The sequence below is a fragment of the Orycteropus afer genome, unplaced genomic scaffold (genome assembly GCF_000298275.1).
Source record: "Orycteropus afer afer isolate SDZICR_OR568_19922 unplaced genomic scaffold, OryAfe1.0 scaffold00058, whole genome shotgun sequence".
NCBI lineage: Eukaryota > Metazoa > Chordata > Mammalia > Tubulidentata > Orycteropodidae > Orycteropus > Orycteropus afer.
Window position 1 is genome coordinate 10,384,173 of NW_006921645.1, and position 21,575 is coordinate 10,405,747.

At 35.9% G+C, this 21,575-nt stretch overlaps 1 protein-coding gene across 1 annotated transcript in view; it reads right to left on the reverse strand.

Annotated features, from left to right (window-relative positions):
* ATAD2B (ATPase family AAA domain containing 2B) overlaps positions 1–21,575 on the reverse strand; it is a 262,920-nt gene that overhangs the window by 105,580 nt on the left and 135,765 nt on the right. The window contains exons 15-17 of the mRNA XM_007939264.2: positions 18,926–19,016; positions 11,560–11,871; positions 5,395–5,530 (exon numbers count right to left, since the gene is read on the reverse strand). Of these exons, the coding sequence (XP_007937455.1) occupies positions 5,395–5,530; positions 11,560–11,871; positions 18,926–19,016 (539 nt within the window). The remainder of the gene's footprint in view (positions 1–5,394; positions 5,531–11,559; positions 11,872–18,925; positions 19,017–21,575) is intronic.

Here is a 21,575-nt window from a genome sequence, read left to right on the forward strand (position 1 = left end):
AAGGCTGGCGGTTCAAACCCACCAGTCACTCCTCAGAAGGAAGGTTGGGCAATCCTACTTCCGTAGTGATACTGCCTCGGAAACCCAAGGAGGGGTGGCTATGAGTCGGGGCCGACTCGACGGCAAACAACAACAACAACAATATATGGCATAAATAGACTATCAAGCTTAACCCAAAATGCACAAACAGCAGAAGAGAAACTAAATGAATGGGACCTTTTAAAAATTAAATTTTTATGTGTTACCAAAGACTTCAGTCAAAAGAGAACCTACAGGTTGGGAAAAAATATGTGGCAATGACATATCTGACAAGGGACTTATCTCTAGAATTTACAGAAAACTCCAACACCTCAGTAACAAAAAGACAAATAATCCAATTAAAAAATGGGCAGAAGACATGAATAGACACTTCACCAAGGAGGATATTCAGGTGGCCAACAAACACATGAAGAAATGCTCACGATCATAAGCCATTAGAGAGATGCAAATCAAAACAATAATGGGATACTATCTTGCTTCAGCACTAGCAGCAAAGTTGAACAAGACAGAAAATAACAAATGCTGGTGAGGATGTGGAGAGATTGGGACTCTCCATCACTACTGGAAGGACTGTAAAATGGTACAACCATTGTGGAAAGCAGTATGGCAATTCCTGAAAAAGTTGGAATTAGAAATACCATTAGATCCAGCCATTCCACTACTAGGTATGTATTCTAAAGAAGTGAGAGCCATGACAAGAACAGACATATGCATACCCATGTTCATCACAGCACTATTTACAATAGCCAACAGATGGAAACAAACTAGGTGTCCATCAACTGAGGAATGGATAACCAACTATGGTACATACACACAATGGAATACTATGCAACCCTAAAGAATAACCTAGAATCTGCAAAACACTGCATAACATGGATAAACTTGGAGGACATTATGCTGAGTGACGTAAGTCAATCACAGAAGGACAAACATTGTATTAGTCCATTAATGTAAAATTCAAGGAACGGTTTATATATGGAAGGAAATTGTCTTTGTTGGTTACCAGTGGTTGGAGGGGAGGGAAAAGAACACTGTTAGATAGATGGAGATAAGTATTGATTTGGGTGAAGAGAAGGGCAATGTACCAAATGTGAGTGATCAACATGGCAGCATTGAGGAAGACATAGAGAGGTACATGGAAGGTGTAGACAACAAAGATGAATCCTTTCGTACATATATTACTGCGTTGTCAGTGAAGGCAAACACGGGTATATGGGTGGACACGCTGAATGGTATGTCTGTGCAGCAGGGAGTGTACCCAAGGCCATGTATAGAGTGGGCAGACAATGGTTCTACAAGTGTATCTGTATGTTCTGTAAGAATTCCCAGATATATAGCAGAGCTGACAAGGGACAAGGTTGTAGTCACTGCTTGGTCACAACCACCTACCCAGAGGGAGCGAGTTTTTGAACCTGTGGGCTTGGGACCATAGTCACAGGGGACCTCAAGGTCAACTGGCATAACATACTACACAAAACATTGTTCCACCTCCTACTTTGGCGACTAGCGACTGGGATCTTAAAAGCCTGCAAGCAGCCATCTAGATGCAATGATGGGTCTCTCCTCGTCCAGAACAAAGAAGAATGAAGAAAACCAAATTCATGGAAACAATTAGTCCTAGCAACGGGTACACCATGTGATCCACAGCCTATACAACTACGAGACCAGAAGAACTAGATGGCACCCGGCTACCACTGTCAACCACTCAGAGGGGGATCTTTGTAGGAGATCCTGGATAGAGAGGGAGAACAATGTGGAACAAAACTCAAAAATCATTTGGGGGAAAACAAAAAGGGGGGGACCCAGATTTTCTGGTCTGATAGAGCCTGGTGGAACCACTTAGACTATGGTCCCTAGCTGCCCTTCAGGTCTGGAATTTAATCCACATCTGTGGCCTCCCAGCCAAACAAAAGATAGGCATATGAGTTGACCATTTACCTGAGGTAGATACGCTCCTTGGAGAGAACAATAATCAGAGAAAGAAGGGCTGTTTATGCAGAGGGAGGCAGCTCAGGGGACAGGAGTGCATGGAGGGATGGACACAGGGAAGAGGTAACTATGGGGAGGAAGTGGGAGGGGAGCTGTTGCTTTGTGGTGAATTGTAGTCAATGTCATGAGATAAAGTATTGTAAACTGCTCCATGGGAAGTGAATTTGCTCTGTAAATTTTCACCCAAATCACAATTAAAAAAATAAAAAGTTTGGAATTTCTATTGAAGGCAATGGGAAGCATTAAGCTACTTAAGAGGAGTGACATAACCAGATACATGTTTTGGGAAGACAACTCTAGCCCAGTATGGGAAAGGGATTATCAGTAAGACTTGGTCATTGACTGGACACAGAAGAGGGGGAAAAAAAAAGGCATTTAGGATGATGTCTAATTTTAGCCAGGACACATGAATAGATGGTGGTGGTGCCATTCAAAATAAAGTGTAGACCAAGAAAGAGGGATCACATTAACTTATATGCTGAAAGATCTGTGGGTTTCTTTGAAAACCTTATGAATAGCAAAGAAACCCTTTGATGACTAAGGTGTATTTAATCCAAGCAATGGTCTTTCCAATTACCTCACAGGCATGAGAAAGGTGGACAATGAAAAAGACAGAAGAAGAATTCATACATTAGAACTGTGGAGTCGGCAAAAAATACTGAATGCACCCTGGACTGCCAAAAGAAGAAACAAGTCAATCTTAGAAAAAAATACAACCAGAATGCTCCTAGAAGAGAGAATGGTGGCACTAAAGTTTGCTTACTTTGTACACGTCATGTTTTCCATGTTCGGAAAACAGAAAACCAAAAATAACCAATCACACTGCCGTTGAGTTGAATTCGACTCACAGCGACCACTCCTTATAGTGACCCCTCCTTGAATTCCCGAGGCAATATCACTACAGAAGTAGATTGCCCAACCTTCCTTCCGAGGAGTGGCTGGTGGTTTGAACCGCCAGCCTTCTGGTTAGCAGTCAAATGCCTTGGGCACTACGCCACCAGAGCTCCTAACGACAGTATAGGAAGATACAATTTCATAATGTACAGATCTGTCTATATGCATAGAGAGAATATGGATGGGGGGGTCACCAGAAATCTAACAAAGATTACCTTCAGGTGCGAGAGCTTTAATTTTTATTTTCTTCTTTATTATTTGAATTTTCTACAGCATAATCACATTTCTCATCAGAAAAAAAAAAAAAGCTACTTTTATTTGGAAAAGCTGTGGTTCTAATCCCTTTTTGGTAATATAAAGTAAAAAGAAAATTATTTTTCCAACATAAGATTTCTTTATCAGATTGGAAGGCTCTAATTATCTTGATTTCTATTTCATTTCAAATCTGAAAGAAGTTTTCAACATCATTTTAAGGAGACTCTTCCCAGCAAAAAAACCTGCCAGCAACGGTCCAGCTAATGTGACTAGAGCCAAGCATTAAGTTCACGCTTTCTACTTACCTAGAATCTTATTTGCTTCAAGTGGGCATACTAAGATATGATGTTCAAACAGAAAAACAAACCAAATCAATCAACAAACCATGTATAGCCCTTATTAAAGGTCTTTATTCTAAAGTATATGTTCATCATTGGAGAATGTGAAAAAATTATATTGGCCCAAATTACTCAAAGAAGCAATGCAATTCCCTCTCTACCTATTAAGCTCAGAAATCAATTTGGAAACCACCAGTATAATAGAAAGAAAATTATCCAATGAAATAAAACAGCACAGAGTCTGGCTCTACACCTGCTAACAGCATGATCATGGGTAATTCTTTGTGCTTCACTTTCCTCATCTATAAAATAATGGTATCAAAAATGCTGTAGGATTATTGGGAGGGTTATAGGTACTCACGTTTATAAAGCACCAAGTCTATAGATCTAGCATAATGTCTAGTTTGGATAAGCACTCAAATGCTAACTCCCATCACTTCATACTCAGAAAGTCAGCAAATATCACTATGTCTTCAGTGAAGTTTTTCTGGGCTCCCCAATGGAAGTTTCTTAATTCTGCTTCATAGCATTTTAGCTGCATCATAACGGGTCAGTCACTCCCACTAGTGTGAACATCTTCACGGTAAAAACTATGTTTTACCTTACTCATGCTTATCTTCTCAGCAACTAGTACAATACTTGGCATACAGTAAACACATTAAAATTGGATGAATGTGTGGGTAGGTGACTAAAAGGATAAATGAATGAATATTAGAATATTATCAAAATGAAAACATTTTGTTCTAGGATACAGCTGTCTTTACTATCAAATGAAAGTCACTATTAAATCAATAAACTAGAAAAACATAAGCAAAAGAAACAAATTAAATCAATCCCTTTAGCAAAGCTAAAACAAAATGAGCCATCCATATAAGTGACATACATTAAATCAATGGTAGAAAACATTCTTAATAAATCATCTAATTCAAAATAGAGCGTGAAGTTTTCTAATGTAAAAATCTATTTCTATATCCTTTATTGACAAGAAGCTCTTATGAAACTGAAAACACATGGGGGGAAACTTCAGTTCAAGTTGAAGATTTAAATTTGTTCAAAATATCTCTAAAGAAAAATTACTTAAAAGTACACACAATCCAGCCTCTTCTAATAGAAATGTGATTAGACCTACTAACTGAAGCATTACGGCCCTTTAACTATCTTGCTGCTTTTGTAAATGCAAGTGATGATGTTGTTAGTATTTTAATTTGGTCTTGTAATTTAAAATTACATTTACACTAAAATTGCTTTCCCATTAAGGACACAGGAAAAGCTGCTTTAATACAGATAATGAAAAGGTAAATTTAAATAGAATAACCATAAATTCCAAATTAGGGAAATAAAAATTAATGAGGTTTTACAGAATCAGAAATTATCTGTTTAATTACTGAGCAATTTCTAAATTCTAAATCAAAACCTCTTTACAGTACCTATATTACCATCTGAAACTTCCTGTAACTTACAGTAGTCTTAGATCTTGGTATGTCATTTCTGTCCATTTTAATTTAAATGAAAAAGCAATAAAATTGCGGATGACAAAGTTTGACTTTCTCAGGGTAATTCTTCTCTGCCATCCCCATGCCCCAACAACAACAAATATCCCACAATCACATTTTAAAAACATCTAAACAATAAACCGTAGTAATATTCTCCTGATTCAGGGAAACAAAATATGAAGTAGTTAATCAACAAACTATTACCACAGCAAAAAGTATATACACTTTTCTAGAATTGGGAAAACTTGTCCAAACAACAGAAAAACAGAAATAATGTTCCCAAGGTTACAACTAAAAAAAAAAAAAAAACAACTGTACTATAATTCAGCTGTAAAATAGCAAATATCAGTTTCTAAGTTGAAAGAAACTGAACATAAAATACTCACATTGTAAAATGAAGGTAGGGTTTATGTACAGCAGCAGCTGATGACTGTTTCTTTGGTGATCCTGAGTGACAACTGGTCTCAAAAATTGATAAAGTATTCTCATCTTCACTATCATCTAAAAGTAGAGCTTCTATATCTGTTAAAAAAAAAAAAAAAAAAGAATCCCAAGGAAAAGTAACAAATTATTCATCACATAGTACAGATTTACTAGGCAAACTGACAAACTAAGGTATTTTGAACACTTTACAAATGAAGCTAATGTTAATCGTTTCACCTTTATAGGCTATCTACTTAAGATGTACACTTCATCGACTAATTGCAACAACCCTGGAAAAGAGTGGAACTACCAAAATTTTTACTACATACTTACTAAAACTCTGTTTAATTTTGGCCAATGAGTCCATTTTATAAAAGATATTTGGGTCAAATGGGGTAGCTGACTCACGACTAGTTCTTACAAAAGCAAGAACAAGGAATAAACTGACCTTTATTTTCCAATGGTACACACACTGATACATACAAACCTTTTCAAGAAAAACCTAGTCCTGTTAAGATGGAGTCAAAAATTCAGTCAAAACAAAGCCAATCTTAAAAATACACTATTCAAGTAGTATTTGATATATATGGCTCCTAAGTTCCTGTTCAATAGACTAAATGCAACTAAAATCCTGATAGCATAATACTTAAAAATGTACCTGGCATACATCTTTAAGTATATTAATAGTTTTATCTCATGCATGCATATGTTGTGGTTGTTGTTATGTGCTGTCGAGTCGGACCCAACTCATAGCAACCCCTCCTTGGGTTTCGAGGCGGTATCACTACAGAAGTAGATTGCCCCACCTTCCTTCCGAGGAGTGGCTGGTGGGTTTGAACCACTAGCCTTCTGGTTAGCAGTCAAATGCTTTAGGCACTACGCTACCAGAGCTCCTGCATATGCATTTGTTGTTGTTGTTGTTGTTGTGTGCCATCAAGTCGGACCCAACTCATAGAGACCCCTCCTTGCGTTTCCAAGGCAGTATCACTACGGAAGTAGCTTGCCCCATCTTCCTTCCGAGGAGTGGCTGGTGGGTTTGAACCACCAGCCTTCTGGTTAGCAGTCAAGTGCCTTAGCCACTATGCTACGAGAGCTCCCGCATATGCATATAGCAGGTGCCAATTCATTCAAATAAAAAGCAATACTACATGTGTAGTAGATTCAGGGGAGAATTAAGATGGACAGAACTCACATCCTCCCCAAAAAATAAAGAACAAAAACGGAAGTTTTTCTAAAGTGAGATATTTAACCATGCAGTAAATATAGATCTCAATGGCCAATTAGACTTAATACAACTGATATTTTAAGAATTAATCTGGAAAATAATTTTAATATCTTTTATAAGTTTATAAGGAGCTCTGATGGTGTAGTAAAACATTTGGCTGTTGACCAGAACATCAGCAGTGCAAACCCACCAGCTGCTCAGAGGGAGAATATAAGGCAATCCATTTCCATAAAGATTTACAACCTTGGAAACCCAATGAGGATTGCCATGAGTCAGAAGTGACTCAATGGCAATGGGTTTGATTTGGTTTTGGTTTATAATTTCATAAGAAAGGAAACCTGTCACAGAAAAATATTATAGCCCAAAAATAACCAGAATAATCAATACAATTTCCTAACAAGGACAGAATATGTCTAAGAAAAAAATTAAAAACCAAAATTAACCAGAATATTTAAACATATTAAATAAATATTCAAACATATTAATAATGAAAATAAGATTTGGTTTATCTTATCCACTGGTACATGTCATTAACTTAAAAAAAATCAGAACTAAAGCATACTTTATACTTAGGAAAATAATTATAAGAACACATAGATACATAACCCAAAATGCACAAAGAGCAGAAGACAAATCAGATGAATGGGACCTTCTAAAAATTAAATTTTTATGTGCTTTCAAAGACTTCTCCAAAAGAGTCAAAAGAGAACCTAAAGATTGGGAAAAAATATTCAGCAATGACAAATCTAACAAGGGACTTAACTGTAGAATTTATAGAGAACTCCAACACATCAACAACAAAAAGACAAATACTCTAATTAAAAAATGGGCAGAAGACATGAATAGACACTTCACCAAAGAGATACTCAGGCAGCCAACAAACAAATGAAAAAATGCTCACGATCATTAGCCATTAGAGAGATGCAAATCAAAGCGACGAGATACCATCTTGCCCCAGCACTAGTAGCAAAGTTCAACAAGACAGAAAATAACAAATGCTGGTGAGGATGTGGAGATTGGGACTCTCATACACTGCTGGTAGGACTGTAGAAAGATACAACCACTGTGGAAAGCAGTATGAAAAATCCTTAAAAAGTTGGAATTAGAAACACCATTTGACCCAGCAACTCCATTACTAAGTATATATCCTAAAGAAGTGAGAGCCAAGACAAGAACAGATATATGCACACCCATGTTCATTGCAGCACAATAGCAAAAAGATGGAAACAACCTACATGCTCATCAACAGAAGAATGCATAACCAAACTATGGTACATACACACAATGGAATACTATGCAACCTTAAAGACTGACATAGAATCGGCAAAACACCGCATAACATGGATGAACTTGGAGGACATTATGTTGAGTGAAATAAGTCAATCACAGAAGGGCAAATATTGTATTAGTCTGTTATTGAAAAGAGTCAAGGTTTATATATGGAAGTTAATTTTCATTGTTGGTTACCGGGATGAGGAGGGAAGAGGAGAACATTGTTAGATAGGTAGAGACAAGTATTGATTTGGGTGAAGAGAAGGGCAATATACCAAATGTGAGTAATCACATTTGATGGCACTGAGGTATAGGAAGATATAGAGAGGTGCGCGGGAGGTACAGACAACAAAGAGAACCTTTTTGCACATATAGTATTGTGTTGTCAGTGAAGGCAAACATTGATATATAGGCAGCTAGATGGATGGATATGCTGAATTATTAGCAATGTACATGCAGAGGGGAGTATGCCCAAGACCATGTATGTATAGGGCTGGCAGACAATATTTCCACAAGTGTATTGGTATGTTCTATAAGAATTCCCAGGTATAAAGTAGAGCTGACAAGGACATGGTTGTCATCACTTCTTGGCCACAGCCAGCTACCTGGAGGGAGTGAATAGTTGGACCTGTGGGCTCAGGACCATAGTCGTGGAGTACATCAAACTCAACTGGTATAACATACTACACAAAAACACTGTTCCACATCCTACTTTGGCGAGTAGTGACTGGCATCTTAAAAGCTTGCAAGCAGCCATCTAGATGCAACGATGGACTCCCCTCATCCAGAGCAAATAAGAATGAAGAAAACCAAAGATACATGGAAACAATTAGTCCAAGCAACTGGTCACCATGAGATCCTCACCCTGAATGACTATGAGACCAGAAGAACTAGATGGTACCTGGCTACCACTGTCAACCACTCGGAGGGGGATCTATGTAGGAGATCTTGGATAAATGGGAGAACAATGTGTAACAAAACTCAAAATCATTGAAAAAAAAAAAGAGCACCAGGTTTGCTGGTCAGATAGAGCCTAATAGAACCACTGAGACTTTGGCCCCTAGTTGCCCTTTAGGTCTGGAATGGAACCCACTCCTGTGGCTTCCAGCTAAACAAAAGACAGGCATATAAGCTGAACATTTACAATACGTAGATACACTCCTTGGAGAGATCAATCATGGGAGAATACAAGGGCTGTGTATCCACAGGGAGACATCTTGGGAGGCAGGAGTGCATGAGAGGAAAGGGCACAGGGAAAAGGTAACTATGGGGAGGAAATGGGAGGGGAGCTGTTGCATTGTGGTGAATTGTACTCAATATCACGAGACAAAAAGTGTATGTGAGCCGCTACATGGAAAGTGAATTTGCACTGTAAACTTTCACCCACATCACAATAAAAATTAAAAAAAAAAAAAAAAAAACATAGATAATAATACCATAAAATGGCAAAATGGCAATTCTCAAATGAAGATAAAAGGCTATCATAATATTTCAGACAGGAAGGTGAAATTTTTATGATTTGCTAAAGAGGACAGCTTTAAAAACATTGAGAAATTTGGGGGAAAAATATATATTTTAAGAAAATGAGAGACAAGAAATGTACAATTTGTTATTGTGCTTAGATCATAGACACTCAATAAAATATCTGTTCTACCTTCTATTTGCCAAATTTAAGACTCATGGTGTTTCACATGAGTACACTGCTATTGTTGTTGGGTGCTGTCAAATCATCTTCAACTCATGCAGTAGAACTGCTCCACAGGGTTTTCAAGGCTATGATCTTTCGGAAGCAGACTGCCAGGTCTGTCTTCCAAGGCATCTCTGGATGGGCCCGAACCACCATATTCTAGCTAATAGTCAGCACTTAACCATGTGTGCCTTCCAGGGATTCCTCATGTTGATTATGTTGTTGTTGTTGTTATGTGCCATCGAGTCGGACCCGACTCATAGCAACCCCTCCTTGGGTTTCCGAGGCAGTATCACTACGGAAGTAGATTGCCCCACCTTCCTTCCAAAGAGTGTCTGGTGGTTTTGAACCGCCAGCCTTCTGGTTAGCAGTCAAGCGCCTTAGGCACTACACTACCAGAGCTCCCTAAGAAATTAAATTTTTTAAAAAAACTATGCATACTGTCAATAAAACTCATTGAATATTCATGATTTCTACCATATATATTTTTAGTGACAGTATATTTAACAATTTTCTACTAAGTGCCAAACAAGATGGTAGGAACTGGGGAAAATGAAATAATTACATTACTTACCCTTCAAAGTTCATGTGCTTTACTTTGATTAGCATATCAACCTAATTTTTAACTTTTTTTAAATAAATGAGTGATATTTTTTTTAAAGAGATAGCCTTCTATCTCAGGTCCCAAGTACAACAAACTTGAGGCTAGAATTCAAGACCCTCTAAAACCAAGTCCTAATTTACTTCCTTACCATTAGCTTATGTGCTTCAATCTTTCTCAATTCCATTACTTTGTTCAAAATGTTCCATCTACCTGGAATGTACACTCACCTTCTATTTCTCATCATTAAAATCCTAATTATTTTTCAAGGTGTATCATAAAACTCTCCCTTACAAATTCTTCCTGAACCCCTCCAACAAAATAAGCTTGCCCTTTTACAAATTTCTACAGCCCCTTAGTTATACTGCTTTTTACCTTCTCTTTTGCTCTCAAAGTCTGTGTCTTACTCCAGTCTCTAAGCTCTAAAGCATAATGCAGAATGCCCTGCCAATAACAATAAAATATATTTGATCTTGCCTCTCAAATGATCCCTGGGTTCGAATGCAGGCCTCGGAACTTACTAAATAAGTGACCTTGTATAAGCTAAATTACCTTGCAAATTTTCCAGTCTCCTATATAATAAAGTAATAGGAGTATCTACTTGATAAAATCATTATAAGGTTTAATAAAAAGTTAAAAAAAAAAAAAAAAACTAACCACATGGTATTTTTGTATCACCACTAAAATTTGCATTTTGTCACCTTTACCAATAATGCCAGCAGGGGGAACCGCTTGGATTAAATAAAAATCATTAGTCCCTAAGCAACTCAAGAAGCTGTATTAGGTTTATTTATCTCTTTATACTTTATATTTCCCAATGACCTTGTTGATAATTTATGTAAAAGTTTTATAATAACAAATGCAAGCTATTATCATAATTTTTCTAAAAATAATAATACTCCTAAATAAGATGGGCAGAATGTCCCAAGAGTGAGCAAACATAGAGTATTTTTTCATTATACAAACATTCACAAGGCACCTACAGTATGCCACTGTTGTTGTTATGTGCTGTCAAGTCGGACCCAACTCACAGCAACCCCTCCTTGGGTTTCCAAGGCAGTATCATTATGGAAGTAGATTGCCCCACCTTCCTTCCGAGGAGTGTCTGGTGGGTTTGAACCGCCAGCCTTCTGGTTAGCAGTCAAGTGCCTTAGGCACTACGCTACCAGAGCTCCCTATAGTATGCCAGGCCTAGAATATACCACGGTGAGTGAAGTAAATATACTTTCTATACTCATGGCACATACAAGAGAGTGACATAAAAATAATCTTATGAAGAAATTCACTATATTATATTTGTACTTTTTAAATTACAACAATATAGAAAAAGTAATCTATAATACCGTCTTTCTTGTCACTCTGGCTAATTTCAGCATGAGGAAACACTTTTTGCAAGACTGCTAAGATGTTGTTGAAGCTTCTTTCCAGCAGTGGCCTTATGATGGGGGATAGTGCATGTCCTGAAGACATTACAGCACGTTGGGAAGCAGGCACAATATTCTGCATTGCATGATAAAAATCTTGTGCGCTGAGCACTATTGAAGAAACGTCCAGCTGCAGCTTATGACTGCTGGCATAAATCTGGGGATAACGCCTCCGCAGGGCAATCAGGGCAGCTTCAGTGCACAGGGCCTTGATATCAGCTCCACAGTAGCCTAATACACAAAAAGAAAAAGATAACAAAAGCTAAGTTCATTCTCTCAAAAACCAACTACATTTTATAAATACATACATCCTCAGCTAAAGTAATAATCAGTACTTAATCAACAATTATATGCACTATCAGCAAAATGAAAACCATTTAAAATTACCTAATAAAATTAGCAAATTAATGGCTAAATATTCAATAAGACTGAAAATGTTTTGAACAGTTTTAGATTAATATAAACATGAGCTAACAATATTAAAATAAAACAAGACATGTATCATATGTCAAAACCAATGATTACAAAGTATAACTTTCTTCAAGAAGTTTTTAAAAGAATAATAGTTACATCTCAATCCCTCCTCAAAATTCCTAATCATTAGTTTAGTTCTCAAGACATAAGTTTAGAAATAAAATATTTTTTCTAATATTACTAGTTTCCAAACACAACTAAAGGCATAGTACAAAGCAGTGCAGAGGCAGAAACTTCAAAAATAGAGCTGTTATACCACCAACTCTTAGCTCAAATCACTATGAGTTAACATCCACTCTCTTAACTTATAACTTAAATTTGTAATTCACCTGTAAAAGTTCCAAAGGCAGTAAAGGAAGTAAGAATGTTAAAAATATTTTCAACACTAACTTCGTTTTTTATATTTTTAGCTTCAAATGACTGATAACCTAGTTCTAAAGGCTGTACCAATGCAAGGTAATAATCATTATCCATATTTAACTGATTATGTACTTAAACAACAGATCAAATCCCTTATGCTTTTAAATAATTTCATTTATCTAAGTAACAAGTACATATAAAAACATGAACTGTTAGGTCTTTATGACAAAAAGGGGAAAAGAAAAAAAAAAAAAAAACCACTCACACACCCACCACATGGTTTTTTATATCACCACTAAAACTTGCATTTTGTCACCTTTACCAGTAATGCCAGCAGGGGGAACTACTTGCATTAAATATAAATCATTAGTCCCTAAGCAACTAAGAAGTTGTATCAGGTTTATTTCTTTCTTTATACTTCACAATGACCTTGTTGAACACTTAAATACTGAAAGAAAAACAGTGATTAGGCAAGAAAACTAAAAGCAGAGAAGTAGCCCCAGACTAACTGGCAGAAAAAGAACATTAAGGGATATCAAGAGACAAAATAAAATAAACCAAAATACAAGTCACTCACATGGTCTATAATTAACTATATACTGGTTATAAGCAGGGCATATGATCCTATTAATATTTAAATCCTGCAAGTAACAGAAAAATTTTTCTTACCCTGCTTTTTTTTCCCCTATAGCACTTCCCACCTTCTAACACACTGTAACATTTACCTATTATGTTTACTGTATGTCTCCCCCCTCTAGAATGTGAGTTCTGTGAGGGTAAAGATGTTTGTTTTGTTCACTGCAGGTAGTACCCAGCTTCTGATAAATTCAAGTTACTAAATTACTACGACCTGTACCTATGATCCTCTGGGGTTCTGTTTTGTTTTGTTTTTTATATCTTATCATTAGTAATATGTACTACATACAGTGTTAAAATATATCTGTAAGTTTATATGTAGTGTTTCCAACCCCCAAAGAAAAATAAAGATCGGATTTACAAAGATACTGATAATAAAAGGCAATAATGAAAAAAAAATGAGGTATTTGACTTATGTCAGAAGTGACTTACAATGGAGTAATCAGAATGGAACTCCATCGTCAGTGAAGACTACTTGCAATGTATCTCAAACCCCTAGAAGAGTGCATGGCACACAGTAGATATCCAAAAAATATTTGATGAGTGGAAAAATGCTTGAAAAGAGAACAATCAGTTGAAGTTCACATTCTGGAAAGGCAAACTTGCTAGGTTATTGTGTACTACAAAGTGGGTACCAATAGGAAAAAGATGGAAGCAACCTAAATGCCCATCAACAAAGAAATGGATCAACAAACTATGGTACATATACATATAATGGAACACTACACAATGTTAAAGAACAATAACGAATCTGCAAAACATCTCATAACATGGATGAACTTAGAGGCCATGCTGAGCAAAACTAGTCAAATAAAAAAGGGCAAATATTGTAAAGTCAAGAAGAGAGTTTCAAAAAAAGAAATATTATTTGATGGGAAGGGGAGGGTGAAGCACTTCTAGAGGGTAGCCACATATTTACTTGGATGAAGGGAATGGTTAAAAGAAAAAAAGAGAAAGAAAGGAAGAAAAAAAAAATCCACAGAAGGTTACTCCTTTCCTTGCAAGCTCAGTGCCTAGAGAAGGTTCAGTCTAATTTGCTCTATTTGTTTTTGCACCTGAGTAGGAGACTCAATCTCTTGACAGGAATAATTTTTCTTTTTTGCTAACTCAAAAATAGGGTCCCTTCAAACCTGAAACAGCACCTAATCCTGGAGATCGCCTTATAGTCAAACAATAGGCCTATAAAATAAACAATAGCACTCATAAGAAACACGGATGCTCCTCAGAAAAATCAACCATACGATATCAAAACAGGCAGCACTTGCCCAGAAACAAAGCTCAGAGGGCAGAAAAGGGCAAAAACGATGGGCAAATGGAAATGGGAACCCAGGAAAGAAGTGGGAAGAATGCTGTTACAGTGAGAGGACTGCAACTAATACCATGAAACAAAATGTATATAAATTGTTGAATGGGAAACAAATTTACACTAAACTTGCACCCAAACCACAATAAAATGTTCCACAAAAAAAAGTAAAGTGGAGAAATTATATCTCAAAAAAAAAAAAAAAAAACTCACTGCTGTTGAGTCAATTCAACTCATAGAGACCCTTCCTTGGGTTTCCAAGGCGGTATCTCTATAGAAGTAGATTGCCCAATCTTCCTTCCAAGGAGTGGCTGGTGGGTTTGAACTGCCAGCCTTATGGTTAGCAGTCAAATGCCTTAGTCACTATGCCACCAGAGGTCCCAAATTATATCTAATAGGCTTTTACTTTTCTTTTCTAAGAAACCTATTCTTTCATTATTAAACCAAACTAAATATTGTGAGCAAAATTATCATTGAGAATTATGAAAAAATACACAAAAATACTGAATTATTTAAGTAAGATTTATTCAGAGTTAAGGAATAGCCTGATATAACCTCTAAGAATTTAATTCAGAAACCTATAAACAGATTAAGCATTAATACTGTTCTATTAGGAAATCTATTACTCTTCAGATTAACCAAATTTACCACTGGGTTCTCATTTTATTTTTCATTTCTCAGGAGATAAACCTGAAAAAAAATATCTTTCCTGTAGCAAACAGGAGGTCTGGTGGTAGTGTAGTGCAGTGGTGTCATATACAATAAATGCCTAAGGCATTTATTTGACTGTTAACCACCAGGTGTTCCACAGGACTATGAGGCAATCTACTTCCATAAAGATTTACTGCCTTAGAAACCCAATGAGGGTCACTATAAGCCTAAATCAACTCAATGGCAGTGGTTTTAGCTTTGGTTTTTTTTGTTTTAATTTGTTTTGTTTTGGTGGCAAACATCTGCTACATTCATTAGTTCAACAAAATGATGATAAACACGAACTCAAAGTAATAACAAGCTTCACCCAAATCACAATTAAAAAAAAAAAAAGTTACAACAAGCTAACAAAACAATCATGGGTGTGATTAAAGCATGTGAATTCTGTCCTTCACCTAAGAGGAAGCAAAGAATAAACTATGATCTTTATATGATATAAATAATCACATTTCTTTATTTTTCTTTAAAAGTATATAGAGAGTCACTGAACATACTACAAGGTCCTATATCAAGCGCAAAAGCCTAAGTTTTTTAAAAAAAAAAGTTCAGAAATATTTAAGACAAAAAAAAAAATAATAACAGTTACTAAAAAGCATTTTCTCGGAAGGAAGGTTGGGCAATCCTACTTCCGTAGTGATACTGCCTCGGAAACCCAAGGAGGGGTCGCTATGAGTCAGGGCTGACTTGACGGCACTTAACAACAACAACAACAAAAAGCATTTTACCACCAGGAGGTAGGCTCTCCTTAATTAATTAACTAATTAATTAATCAACCACAAGAGATCAGAAGGGTAGCATTTGCTCAGGGAAAAACCTCAGAAGGCAGGAATGGATAGGAAAGAAAGACAAAGGTAAATGGTGATGGTAACCACAGGGAAGAAGTGGGAAGGGGGCTGTTATACTGTGGGCACTGCAATCAATGTCTATGAACTGTTGAATGAAAAACAAATGTACTCCATAAACTTTCACCAAATCATAATAAAAAAGTTAACAGAAACAGTGAAAGAAAATAAAAAAGAGCATTTTATGTCATAATTGTAACCTATAACATTTATGTTTGATGTAATAATAATAATGTTAATTACATATATAATGACATATTCTTCATTTTTTCCTAATTTCTTCCAAGTAATTAAAAAGTTACCAACAATAACAGACCACATTTCAACATATAAATTTTCACATGGATCACAACCAACAGACTGTAAAGACAGGAAATATCTTTACAGTCGTTTGTGAATAAGAATTACTGCTTTATAGCTGTGGTACTCAACACTGAACATCCATCAGAATAAACAATGCAACTCTAGCAAAAATACAAATACCCAGACCCTATGACAAATATATTAAATCAAAATCTCTAGGGGTCTGAGATCATAAGTGTGTATTTTGTAAAAGCTTTAGGATTCCAACACAATAAAAAACTTGAGAACTACTGAATTAAAATACTTCCCTTTGGTAGACTCTAAAACAAAATTAAAAACAAATCATAATCATAGCTAATTTTTTCCGAAAGATTAAAAACACAGGTATTCAGAGGTTAGGTCACAAAGAAATAGTGTTATAACAAAATTTTATGAAGTCATTTTTTGAGTACAATATCAAGCAAAACAAACACCCAAAAGACAGAAAGCTCAATATTGGTATGTATCCACAGTTTCAGCCCTCTTAGTGAAAGTGGAATACGCAAATATGAGTAGGTCTGAGCTCCACATTAACCTTAAGCTCCTACTATCTGTGCAAATGTTTGTGGATACCAACATAACATCAACGTCTATGAATTGCATCAATGTATGTTACTGAGGAAATTTTTCACTACTTGAGAATCACATCTGTTGTGCCTACAAAACCTCTTAAGTTCTTTGGAATTTTTTCAAGGCAAAAGTTACCAAACCCATAACCTCTGAAAAGAGGTTACTTATCTTGCAGTTATTCATCAAGACTACACACATTTTGTTCAGCATAAATTTCACTGAACTGTACCAATAAATACACATTCAAATATGTCTGGGATTCATAAACTGATAAGTTTCTAACAGATTTAAAACTATTTTACTCTTGTTTGAAGACCTGCTTTTAATTTTCTATTTTACATGAACTGGTTTCTTAAATGGAGCAAATGTCACAACCAAAACCAGAAGTAATTTAATTATAATGGATTTTTATGTCACTCTCCAGAAGGAAAATGGTAGAAAAGCAGGTTCTACAACCCCCTCCAAAAAAAAGGCAAGAGACAGGTTTTCGGTCTTACAAGAAATCATGTCTTGAGAAACTGAAAACTTAAGAAAGTGACTAAAAGCTAAAATAAATGACTTGGAAAAATAAAAAGTACTGGCCTTTGGAAATATAAAAGGAAACTAAGTATTTAGAGTGTATAATATTTCAGATGGTAAGAAGGGTAATAGTAATTTTTAAAGATCTGTTTTTTAGGGAATTTCCAAAATTATTGCTTATTTCAATTAAGGACTATTCTGTGACAAAATCACAGAAAAACCTATAAAAATTTCCCAGTCTGATGTAGCACATTAAGATCATAAAAGTAGCAGGAGACAAGAGGGGTCAATTTCAAAAAGGGAAAAGACTGGATTTTATACCAAATACCACCCTCTCCCATAAAGCAGCACAAGGCTTTGCAAAGGTCAAGCCAAATTTACATGAAATGGGTTTGGCGCATGCTCTCTTATACCAGGCAAAGCTTAAACTGAAGTAGTGCTGGAGATTTACGTTTTATCCTCACCAGAAGATGTCGAGGTCTTTGTGGTTCAAAAGCTGAGGGATGCTGCTTCGGAGATGGAAGTCCCTGTGGATGAAGAGGATAATTCGGATGTAGCTAACTGAATGGACTAATGTACTATTTAAGTTTTAATTATTTGATGGTGGATCATAATGATTTTTTAACTAATTTGTTCTTTTTGGTTTTGGTAACTTTAAAGTTTTCCCAAGTAGACTGTTGATTGTTAGTGTATATATTTTGGGGATTTTTTTCATAATGCTTAAATTTCATGGAGAGAGATTTTTATTTATAGTTTTGAGAGAATGAGAAGAAAATGGACAAAAGAGGGGAAAAGAGTAAAGGAAAAATGCTTGTGTGTGCATTCAATTGCTTAATATTCCATCCATTTTCATTGCAGACCTAATTAGAGCCAAAGTCTTGAATTCCATCTCCTGTGTATGATCATCTATATATGTAAAAAACTCTCACCATGTTTGTTTAGGGCAGTAGTGTTCATTCACTCTGTGGGGAAAGTTTCCACCCTGTGAATAATTTAACATTACATTGGAAAGTTTTGGTTTTTGAGGAGGAAGGGAAATATTAGCCGATGTCACTGATTATTTTCTTTGAAGACCCCTACCACCCAACACTTTTCTGTACCACATGCATGAAGATGAACCCACTCTGTAATCTGCGAAACAAAAGACTATTGTCCTGCCTTTGACATGGACCATTCTCTCTCAAGCTTAAGCTTAATTTTCTCAGTAAAATTTCTGAGAAGAGAAAATTCCTGAAAGGAGACATTGTATATAAATTAATATTTTTCATGTCATATTATGGATACCAAGCACTCAATAAAAGGCATATTACTACTGAGCTTTGCTACTCAAACACCTAGTGGCGGCTAAAATTCTAAGTAGAATTAATCATACTTTAAGTGAAATATTTAAAATAATTTTTAAAGATAAAGGCAGAGCAATCTGCACAATCAAAACACAGCTATATTCATCCATATTCCAAACATAAGGGGAGAGGGAAGCTGACCAGAAAAAACGATGACAATAAAAAACTTAAATAATAGCACTCACCAACACATTTTTCAGCCAATTCACTTAAAAAATCATCTGACAATTTTGGATTCCAGTCCCTGGTATGTATCTGTAAAATGTGTTTTCTTGCCTAAGAAGAAAAGTACAGGTAAATAAATTATCATCAATCCCTTCCAAAACATTAGCTGGAACAAATTTTAACTAAATCATACTTCAAAAAAAAAATGTTTATTTTAAAAGAAATGTAAACACCTTGGCACTCACATTAAATCTGTTCCCACAATAATCATACGAGATATGTAGTAGAAATATTGTCTCTTTCACAAACTCAGACATTTAAAGTCCAGACAGATGAAAACCACTTGACTAGTGGCACATTAAGTTATTGCTCTAGGTCTAAAACTCAAAACTAAACTGTACTTTTCTGCCACATAATTTTTTACCATTTTAAAATAAATGAATTAGAAATTTAGCAAGTTATAATATTCATAACTTCTATATAACTTTGTATTTAGAGAGTCAATGAAAAAGAAGACCCTCAAGGAGATAGACTGACAGTGGCTGCAACAATGGGTCCAATCATAGCAATGACTGTGAGGATGACACAGGATGGGGCAACATTTCATCTTACTTTACATGGAGTCACTACGAGTTGGAGTCACCTTGATGGCAACGAACAACAATGACGTAATATTCATAACTTTTATACAACTATATATTGAGGATTAACAGAACTTTTGGCCCTATCATATGCATAAGATATTATGACTAAACAATGAGCTACACTGACAAGTCATTTAAAATTTTTTCAAAATATTTAATTTGAAAATATATTCAATTAAGTACAGAAATATAATGCATAATATTACATTCTGTAAGTTAATTTATACTTTTACATTTAATATAAGATTATTTCAATAAACATTATTGAATTCATTGAAAAAATCAAAGGTTAAACAATTTTACCTTGAATTTTTTTTTTTCAAATTAGCATCCTCTACTCTAAAATCTGACAGTATAGTATAATCAAAATTTTGAATTTGGTTCCAAATTAAACTGAATTTTCTTTTTCTCCCACGGTAAACATGTAAGTATAAGAACCCACATCAACTAATACTACTACCACTAAGACTCAGATCAATACTCTTTTCCAAGTTTGCCTTCTTTGGGTGAAAAAACAACATTCTTTAAACTTGAGTATACCTGTTCCCTCAACACTATTCCCTGAGCTTGTCCATGCTTTAAAAAAATTAGCAAATTATAACCAAGACAGTAATATCTTACTGATTAGTGGCAATCAAAAAAGAACAGGAGTAGCAATGTTAATTTCTGATAAAATAGATCTGAAGGCAAAAACCAGCATAAGGGACAAGGAAGGACATTATATGATAATAAAAAGGACAAAAGACCAAGAGGACATACCATAAGAGATATCTATGCATCCATTGAAAGAACTCTCAAACACATAAAGTAAACATTAATGAATTGACAGGAGAAACAGACAATTTTACCATGTAGCAGGAGACTTTAACACACCATACCAGAGATGAGAGGGAAGGTAGGGAAAACTGCTAGCTAGTTAAGAGACGTGTATTGATTTGGGTGAAGGGGAAAGGCAATACACCCACAGCACAATATCAGTAAAGAATAGGAAAACATGATGAGGTGCACAAGAGGTACAGACAACAAAGGTAAACACTATTACATGCACAACACTGCATTATCAGTAATAACTAACATTAATCTGCAGCCGGATACATTAGCAGACAGGTAGGATGATCAGATATGGGCAGATGAACAGTAATGTACCCATAACCATACACAGGTTGGCAGATGATATTTCTACATATGTATTATATGTGCTATAAAAATGTCCATATACATAACAGAGGTAATGGAGCAAATTTAAGATAACTTCTTAGTCACAACCAAGCACCTTTGAGGGAGTAAGCTCTTGGGTCTTTGGGCTCAGGACCATGGGACATCAAGCTCAATTGGCACAACAAGGTACACAAAAACATTGTTTTACATCTTTGGTGAGTAGCGACAAGGGTCTTAAAAGCTTATGAGCGGTCATCTAAGATGCAACCTTTGGTCTTTCCTCATCTGGAACAAAGGAGAGTGAAGAAAATCAAAGATGCATGGCAACTGTTAGTCCAAGGGACTTGTGGACCATGGAAACCTCAGCCTACATAACTCTGAGACTAGAAGAACTAAATGGTGCCTGGCTACCAATGCCAACCACTCAGGAAAGGATCAAAATTGGAGATACTGGATAGAGTGGGAGAAAAACGTAGAACAAAATTTTAAATCACAAAAAAAGACAGGGATTACTGGTTGGACAGAGACTAGTGAAACGAGTCACAGGGGACTATGGCCCCTAATCACCCTTCAGGTTGGAAATGAACTCACTCCAGTGGTTTAACCCTCAGCCAAACAACAGACAGAACTCTAAGAGTAACAACCACACCAGGGGGTTTCACTCCTTAGAACAATCAACCATGAGAGATCAGAAAGGCAGCATTTGTGCAGGGAGAAAGCTCTAGAGGCAGGATTGCACAGGAAAGAGGGACACAGGGAAAAGGGAACTACAAGGAGGAAGTGGGAAGAAAGCTGTCACATTGTAGGGATTGTAATCAATGTCATGAAATAAAATGTGTGTGAACTGCTGAATGGAGAATGAATCTGT